Source organism: Lepidochelys kempii, chromosome 1 (assembly GCF_965140265.1).
Source record: "Lepidochelys kempii isolate rLepKem1 chromosome 1, rLepKem1.hap2, whole genome shotgun sequence".
Taxonomy (NCBI): Eukaryota; Metazoa; Chordata; order Testudines; family Cheloniidae; genus Lepidochelys; species Lepidochelys kempii.
The window spans coordinates 53611169-53620446 of record NC_133256.1 but is presented as its reverse complement, the minus strand read 5'-3'; the positions used below and the strand labels follow the sequence as shown (position 1 = coordinate 53620446).

Here is a 9278-nt window from a genome sequence, read left to right as displayed (position 1 = left end):
TATGGATGCAAAATCCTGGTGATTGTGGAGTCTTCATGAATGGAAGGTTGTATTGCAGCAGCTACCTCATGTGTACTTGGATATAAATGCTCCCTTCAGATAGAACATATAATGAAGGAGACTACATGCTGTTGAGACATGAGTAGCATACTAAGCAAAGATTTAGGGACCTTGGTGTAAAGGAGACAATTTCAGAGAAACCACTCAATTTCTAATCCAGACACTCCTGTTTTAAAAGAGAATTTTTAAATCCATCTAGGAACAATGGAAATCTTACGGTTTCCACAGTGAAGGGGAGAGACTACAAATGGGCTGCACTAATAAATAAATGTTTGCGTACTTGTCCCCTGAAAGCTCTTTTATCTCCACCAGTTTTAACTAAAAATCGCCCTATATATGGGAGTTTAAAGGTTTTCTATTGACATTCTAACAATTTTATGCATGTCTAATTCCATCATAGACATAATTTAGACACATTTATCACTGCATTACTCTTAGACCCAAACCTTGAGGTCAGTGGGAATTTTGACTGAGCAAGGAGTGCAGGGTCAGGCCATAAATAATGGGAATTTAACAATAATGCCCTATAATAATAATAATTTGCATTTACAGAAGCTTTCAAACAATAATCTCAAAGCACTTTGCAAATGTTAAACCTCACATCTCCCCTATGGGAGTTGACCATCATCATCATTTCCTGGATAGGAAAAGCGAAGAACAGATAGATCAAAAACCTACATGTGCAAAGTGCTAACTGGACTGATGTCAGTAATATGGAGATACACCTATCTCATAGAACTGGAAGGGACCTTGAAAGGTCATTGAGTCCAGTCCCACAGCCGCCTGACCCCTCCGAGCCAAGCGCCTGGACTGAACCCGAGTCTTTGGGCTTGGTTGTTAAACCTTTACTTGTGACTGTAACATATGAAAGGTGGGCACCGAGGAGGACTGCCCCGGCAGGGCGGGCTGACAAAAAGAGAGACCTGCGGGCCCCCCCCATCTTCACACCAAGACCAAGTACTGTCCCTTATTTTTGCCCCAGATCCCTAAATGGCCCTGTCAAGGATTGAACTCACAACCCCGGGGTTTAACGGGCCAGCACTCAAACCACTGAACTATCCCTCCTCCCAGTTTTTGTGGAGATTTTCTGTGCTTGTCAGGAATTGCTCTATCAACTCATTGAACGAATGCATTTGAACTGATTGGTGCAGTGTCACAAAGAAAGTCAGCGGCAGAGCCAGGGCTAGAACCAAAAAGCAGGATGGTCTTGCCCATAAGACACTGGGCTGGGATTCTGCATTTCTGGATTCAACTCCTGGCTCTGCCACAGACATCCTGGAAAAGTCATCTGATCTCTTTGTGCATCAGTTCACTCTCTGTAAAATGAGAGTAACAACATTTCCTTGGCCTCTCTTGACTAGTTAGCAAAGCACTTAAGCAGATGCTTAAACTTAAGCATGTGTCTGTGTTCTTCTGAAATCGAGGTTCACAGTTTAAGGCCAAAAGGGGCCTGTATATCATCTAGTCTGACCTCCTGTATATCAGACTGAACACTCTTTGGGTCAGAGACAGTCTGTACCATGCCTAGAACAAAAGAATCCTGCTCTTGATCAATGTCTCTTAATCATAGAATATCAGGGTTGGAAAGGACCACACTGAGATCATCTAGTCCAACCCCCTGCTCAAAGCAGGACCAATCCAGATCCCTAAATAGTCCCCTCAAGGATTCAACTCACAACCCTGGGTGTAGCAAGCCCATGCTCAAACCACTGAACTATTCCTCCCCCGATGGTACTACTGTAATACAAATAACACATTAAAAAAAGAATAGCCCTGATTTCCAGTATCTTGTTCTTACCCACTAAACCAGACTCCTCCTATTTCTCCTTGATACAATGTCCCTTACAAAATGCACTTTTGAATTGTATGATGAAAGGCCATTATTTCCATACACATTAAAGCTTGCTTTTATCTCTCTTGAGAAATAAACAAGCTTGACACTACTCTGATTTTAAAACTTTGCTGTTTGTAAAAAGTCTTACAAAAAAAAATTTAAAAAAAAATTGCCAGCAAAGCAGGTCTATGATCTAATTCTGAACATGGCATTTCTTTCATTTAACATCAATAATATTCATGACTAGTACTTAGATCCCAAGCCGTGTTCCAGGATTGAAAAAGAAACGCTAGGAGGGAAATTTTGCATTTCTGCTGCAGATGTGATTTAATCCTGGCATCGAAGTTTCTTCTGTCTGAAAAAAACTTACTCAAGCTAGGAAAAAACAAAACAAAGCAGGAATTTTTTTATTCTCAGTTAATTAAAAAAAAAGAAAAAAAAGTTTGCAAAAACCCCTTCCCCCTGGAGACACTTTAGGAAAATGTTGCTACCCCAGCCCTTGGCATAACCTATCCCAGCCCTGTGAGGCTGCTGCAGCACCATTAGCTAAACTCCCACCCTGCCTCCTCCGGTGGCTCCTCACGCCCTTGCCACATTTCTCCTCCCTGCAAAGCAGCTCCCAAACTGCCCTGATCAAAATGCTGGAGCCTCGGCTGCACCCCCTCTCCCCACCACCATACAGCTGTCCTCAGCCCATCTTCTTCCATTTAAGGACTGCAGCCTTTACCCCTCTCCGATCCTTTCCTCCTCTCTGCGGCTGGCTTGTGCGCCTCCAGCTCTCCCTGTCCGCCTCCCTGTTGGGAACAAGCCTCCCCCCGGAAGAGACACAATCCAAGGCACCCAGGCAGCAGCAGGCCCCACTGCAATGTAACTTTCTCTGCTATTCCTCAGCTCACGTATCCATCCCCTTCTCCCCGCTCATCGTCCCCTCTCCCCCTTGAAGGGTCTTTGGGAGGGCGGAGCCTGGGCGGGGCTGATGCTTCAAGGGGGAGTTTGACACCCCCTTTGCCTGTGCCGCCTCCCCCCCCCCTCAAGCCTCTCAGGCTCCAAGAATGTCCCGGCCAGGCCCGCAATTGCTGAGCCTGCGGCGGGGTCCCGCCCGGTGAGCAGGAGGCGGTGGGAGGGGAAAGCAGCCGCGCGCCCTGCCCGCCTTGAAGCCCATTGCGTGGCAGCGCCAGCCGGCCGCCTCCCTGCGCCCACACAGCCCCCTGCCGGCAGCGCCCGGGCGCGGGGGGCCGGAGCAGGGGCCACGCGAGCCTCCCTGCCCCGCACCGCCCCCGCCTGGCTCCGCCAGCCCCGTCCGCCCTGCGCCGCTGCCGGAGGGGGAGTTCCCCGCGCGTCTGGGAGCCGGAGGATCCGAGCGAGCCCTTGGCACAGCGGGTCAGGACCCGCCTCTCCCGGCCCGCGGGCTGCCCCCCGCCCCGCTGCTGAGCGCTGCTGGCTGGCCGGTGCCTTTCCAGCCCCGCGGAGCATCGCCGCGGCTGCCTGCCCCGCTGCAGCTGGGAGCGGCGCGGCTGGCTGAGCGCCTCCGCCGGACTGGGAGTTGGCCGTCGGGCGGCTGCCTTGTGCCCGGCACCTTCTCACCTGACAAGGGCAACTTCCCCCGGCAGGCAGACCGGACCTGGCTCATCCCTCCCTGCCTCCAGCTCGCCCGGGCTTCGCCGCGCTGCGCGGTCCCTCCGAGCTGCCACGTGAACCAGGTAACGGGGGTCTTCTCAATGCGGGGGCTCCGCTACAGGAACTCGTGCTGGCAAGTTTCGCGGGGCAGCGTGCGTGGGAATGGGAGAGCGGTTCTGCCAATCCCCCCGGAGCAGAAAGGGCTTCGGAGACTTTGTAGCTTCTTGCAGGCTGGACGGGGTCAGATTTCAAGTTGACACTGACATGTTGGGTACATTGTTCCGCACGCAAAAAGTACAGTGCAACATAGGTTTGTTTTTTTAAACTAGCGAGTCAGGCTATGAATGAAAGCAGACCTTCCTAGGGCGAGATCCTGCTCCCGTTGAAGTCAATGGGAGCTTTGCTGTTCACTTCACAGGGAGTAGCATCTGGCACCTTACCACCAAAGTCTCCATATTGTCCTTTATTTTAAAGCACGTGATCTTTCCTAATAATCGGGGAGGGGGGAATTAAGCACTGTGAGCTACCTGTATATTGTTAATTATCATCATCGAGCTAGTGTGATGTGGACTGCATGAGCCACAAAGAAAGGACAACCTCTGGTCCAAAGAGCCTACCACCTAAAGAGACACAGAGGAGACAGGATACCTTGTGCACCACTTTCTAGGTTTTCCTCCTACGTTTTTGCTCTTTTGTAGGTCAGAGGTGATGTGAATACATTCAGATGATGGGTACAAATACATACAGACATACTCTTCTGCCAGAAAATAAGCTTCATGGCAGAGGATTATTTTTCTTAAATAAATTAAAAAAGTAAACAAACTTTAATGTGGTCTGCATGGTTCATTTCATTTTAAGACTGTTTCCTACATTCCCTGCTGGTAAAAATGCAGTATTAATTTTATTGCCTGTACATGAAGTGAATTCACTGACTTGGCATGTAGCCAAAAAAAAAAAGTAAATAGCTGTCAGAATTCATTTGGCAGCAACTGTGAGAAATGATCATAACCATACAAATGCTATTGGATTCAGACTTAATGATCCATTGTGGATTTAAAAAAATATTCCTCTAACTTTTGGAGAGTAGTGATTAGTTCTGTACTGTAATCGGAAGTGGGAGGATGCTACAGTGCTACGTTAGAAATATGTAATTGTCAGAGAAGGAGGCTGGGAGTCAGGCTGTGTTCCTCAGGTCTTGCTGAGTGACCTTTAGCAAGTCACTTGCAGGGAAAATTTTAAATGTGGCTGCTTCTTTTAAGCAGCACAGATTTTGGGTACTCAATTTGGGATTATTTGGTACTAATATGCCTGCAGCTGTCATTGACTATAGTTGGAATTGTGGATGCTTAGCATCTCTGTAAATCAGGCACAAGGTGTCTCCTTTCGGGCACCTGAGCACTGATGCACCAAAAATCCCTGGCCATTTTTGACAAAATTTTAACCTCTTGATGTCTCATTTTACTCATCTGTTAATTAGGTGTTTCAATACTACTTATGTAACTTCCCAAGGGCCTCAATCCTGCAAAGGCTTATTCAGATACTTAACTTTAATGTGAGTTGTCCCACTGAATGCATAAACTTAAGCATGTGTAAGTCTTTGCAGGATCAGGGAACCAACTGGTAAGGATTAAATACATGTTTTCCTTTCCCCTGTTGCTGCTGTGTGAAAGACCAACACAAACAACAGAGGAAAATGATTGACTAACTTACTAAATGGGGTGGGTGGGGGGGGGGAGAGGGACATTGAAACTGGCTATACAGTGCTGGAAAATGAACATAGTAAACAAAATGGAATATTTATTCTTTAATCTGTCCATTGTGGCAATTCTAGATACTATTTGTAATATTAATAGGGAAAACATTTTGAGGTAGAAGTGTGATTTATGTGAACAGTGTCTCATTGCTTTGAGATTCTTGGAAGAAAAGCACTACAGAGAGTGAAACTGATTATTATTTATTTTATTAGTTTAATATTATTGAATTTTTATTTTCCTCCTTGTTATGATTTAACCAGGGACCTTCATCTTCATGACAGAAGAGAGCGTCATGGCCTTTAGGATTCAAGTTTTTACTAGGCTGAGGATTGACCGGGACTGAAAGATTCTGGGTTACTCATAAATCTCCCCAAACTAACGCATACACACACACACGCAGTCCCTCTCTCCTTATTGCTACCGTTATTGGTTGTGAGTAAAAAAAATGGCATCCAGCCTTACTTGCCCTGGGATGATATGGGCACTTCTCTCCTTCCTCTGCGCTGCTGCCTCCTGCATAGGATTCTTTATGCCCTACTGGCTGTTGGGGTCTCAGCTGGAGAAGTCAGTGTCCTTTGGCACTTTCCGGAGGTGTTCCTATCCAGTGCGGGATGAGAGCCGCCAGACTACAGTGATGGTAGAGCAGTGTGGTCGCTACGCATCCTTCCAGGCCATCCCAAGTGCTGAGTGGAGGATCTGCACCGTGGTGACAGGGCTGGGCTGTGGCCTCCTCCTTTTGGTGGCGCTGACTGCACTCATGGGCTGCTGTGTGTCCGAGCTCATCTCCAGAACTGTGGGCCGGGTAGCAGGGGGCATCCAGTTCCTGGGAGGTAAGTCACAAGCTTCTGATTCCTGTACTGTGCTTGTACAGTGACTGCATTATTTTCTCCATTCTTACGATAGCACCTCTGCAGGTTGCAGTCAACCTTGTTCATTCTCATGTACTGAAGTTCCTGCCAGGCTGGCATTTAACCTTTCAGAAAGTATGCTGCATTAAATCACTTAAAACTATTATTAGGTTGTGAGAGTACAATTAAATTGTAAGCCCCCTGGGGAAGGGATTGTCTTTTGCCTTCTGTTTTCACAGTACTGTTGACTTCAGTAGGGCACTGCATCAGGACATGGGTGTACCCACTTGGATCCAACTGCAGGGTCAAACCCCAGATTCCAACTGGAGAATCTTTATTTCAGAATAGAGTGATCCAAAGCCAGAAAGAATACAGCTTGACTCTCAGGTTCTAGGTGGAGTTTGCAGTGCTGACAGTTAAGGGGAAATTTTTTTTCTTATAGATTGAGATCAAATTTGACCTCAAAGTTCCTGAGATATTAAACTTGGAACCCCACAATGCTATGCTTATAGAGTCATTTTTCAGAGTAAATCATCACTGTATTGTTGTAAGTGGTGCTGGAGCATTGCATATGTTTCAGCAACACTTTCCTATTGAATAACCATTCAGATGAATGAGATTTTAGGCTGTACTATTTATAGTGAGGTTGTGTATTTCAGTGGCATTCAGTGCAGAAACCGTCACAGCTGCAATGTTTCACATGTCCTGTGATAGCCATTTCTAGGAGTGCAAATTCAGAAAGCATAGTTGTATGCTTCATTGGGACTTGTAATTCCCTCCCCTCCAAACAGGGCTCACACAATAACGAAGTGGAAATAAATTTTTAAGTGCATCACTGCAAACAAGACTGCACTACACAGTTTAAAGTTGAAAATCAGGGGAAAGGAAAGGAAGACTATCTGGGCCTTGGCCTCAGCTAGTGTAAGTTATAGCTTCATTAAGGAGCTCATTTACCTCAGCTGAGAATCTGACCCAAAGCTTTGAAGTAATTTCTATACTCAGAAATAAACTGACACTGTTACTTCAGCCTTCTGTCTGCTGGTTGACCTACAGGCATTTCTGTATTTAATATGGCTCACAATCTGGAAGAAAATAGCAACGCCTTGAGAGAGAATTGTGACGGTAACGTACGGTTCCAAAAGCCCACTTTGTCATGAAATTCCACCCTCTCCCCCACCCGCAGGCAGAAAGATGGAGAGATATTTGATTAAATAATTAATATGTGTGATCCCACTCAGACTGGTTATTTTCACTTCCACCCACCACAAAGGCTTCACTCCTGCTTGCTTTTTAGCCACTGTTTTCTGTTTTCAATTTGTCTCTGATCAGATGATTTTAATTTTAGTTGATCCATTTTTTGTGGCAGCACTCCCCCTTTCTGCAGGCTTGCCGGCCGGGCTGCTCCTGCGTCTGATTACAACCATGCTAGTGAAATATGACAACCTCCACTGTCAATATTGAGGGAAGGGGAACAGGAGGAGTGGAAAACTCACAAATCTTTGTGGCTTTGTCTTGTGCTGTAAGTATGCCACCCCTCTATGACTGCTGATGGAGACTTGGAATCAAATGTGATGAGGGAAGAGGCATCCTTAAGGTTACAGTGCAAGCCAATGGAATTTTCCAGCATAGACTGCAATACAGTTTTCCATGGAGGGGTGGACATAAGTGTTCAGAGTTTATTTTCAGTAGGTGCAATCCAAAAGATCAGTGAACTTGTGATACGAAACGAAAATCACAGAGAGCTTTACTTACGGTTCAGAAATTATTTACACAGCATGTGTAATTTCCTCCTCTACTGGGTTTTAGGGTTATCCCTAATATCGCTCAGCAATGCTGTAAAATGCGCAAGAAATGAACTAATTGAGAAACCATAACTTCTGAAGGTACATAAAACAACTTAAGACATTAGGGGTGGGGGAGGGTGTGGTGGGTCAGTAACTTGGACAAGTTAAAGGGACGCTGTCAAGGTAAAGAACATGGGTCAGATCCTTAGCTGGTGTAAAGCTGCATAGCTTCATAGTCTTAAGGACAATGGAGCTATGCTGATTTACACCAGCTGAAGATTTATCCCAATTTCCTCCCCCAAAACTTTACTATTACTCTACATATATATTACTAATCAAAACCTAGATTATTGAAAGGAAAATTATGTTAGCAGTTTTATGCTGTTTGATTATTTTTTGCTGTTCACTCAGTTTGGCAGTAATTCTAGATCAGTCAGTTTCACTTTCTGTTTATAGACGCTTTCACCTTCTGATTCTCCTGCATCAGCACACTTGTTGTGTCTACTGTCAACAACTCAGGGGGAGTGTTTGAATGTAAAAGAATTTTAACTGACGTTAAACACAAACATAAAAACAATAGATTTTCTAGCTCATGGGTTTTGATAGGTACGACAGTTATGGGCACTAAGTGTTTTAAAATGCACTAACTTGGGTGAATAAACTAACTGGCCAAATGTCTTGTAGTGGGAGACATAAGGGCAGGTGAGAACACTATACGGTTCGGATACAGAGGTTGGGAGGGGGCCAATATTGACAAATTGATCTGATTGTCCTGCTCTGGTATTAGAGGCTTTTTCTCTGCTATTGAGATGATGTGGGTGGGCACTCGTAGACACAGGGCCTGATTCTCCTCTCACCTGAGTGCAAATCAGGAGTAACTCCAGGGAGGTCAGTGGAGTAACCCCTGCGTAAAACCAGCTAAGCCTTCCCTAGTGAAATGGTGCTAAGGTTTTACAGGTGGGGTTTCACAGAGTTGTTGCTGTATGTGGAAACCAAGAGTCAGTTACTCATGGGTGCTTATTGTAAACCAAGTCCTCTCCTAAAAAATGAATGGTAGAACTTGTATGAAACTGCAAACGCCACAGACTAGGAACAGCTGTTTAGAAATTGGTTTGTTAGGCATTCAAGAGGCTCATTTACGGTTTCAGAGGATCCTGAGAGTGGGGTCTGTATATATTTTAAAACAATACTAGGATACTATGCTCTGGGGTTCTTTAACTTTTTCAGTCTTAACACAGAGATTGCCTTGTGGATTCTTCCCTCCCATTCTCAATCACATGAACCACTTTCCATCCTATTTACGACATCACTGCAGCAATTACAACAATTGCTTACATGGAAAAGTAACATTAGGAAAGTGTTTAATGTATATTTAGTTTCT

General features: G+C 45.4%; 1 protein-coding gene across 5 annotated transcripts in view; it reads left to right on the top strand.

The window, feature by feature from the left end:
* Positions 1-2668: 2668 nt before the first annotated feature.
* LHFPL6 (LHFPL tetraspan subfamily member 6) overlaps positions 2669-9278 on the top strand; it is a 249540-nt gene continuing 242930 nt past the window's right edge. For 3 of the 5 annotated variants that reach the window (XR_012158734.1, XR_012158732.1, XM_073342588.1), the window contains exons 1-2: positions 2669-3594; positions 5526-6095. Coding sequence is in view for 3 of the 5 variants with exons in the window: in XM_073342588.1 (XP_073198689.1) it covers positions 5711-6095 (385 nt within the window). In the remaining 2 variants the exon portion in view is untranslated. The remainder of the gene's footprint in view (positions 3595-5525; positions 6096-9278) is intronic. The other 2 variants (XM_073342600.1, XM_073342573.1) reach the window with 2 other exon arrangements.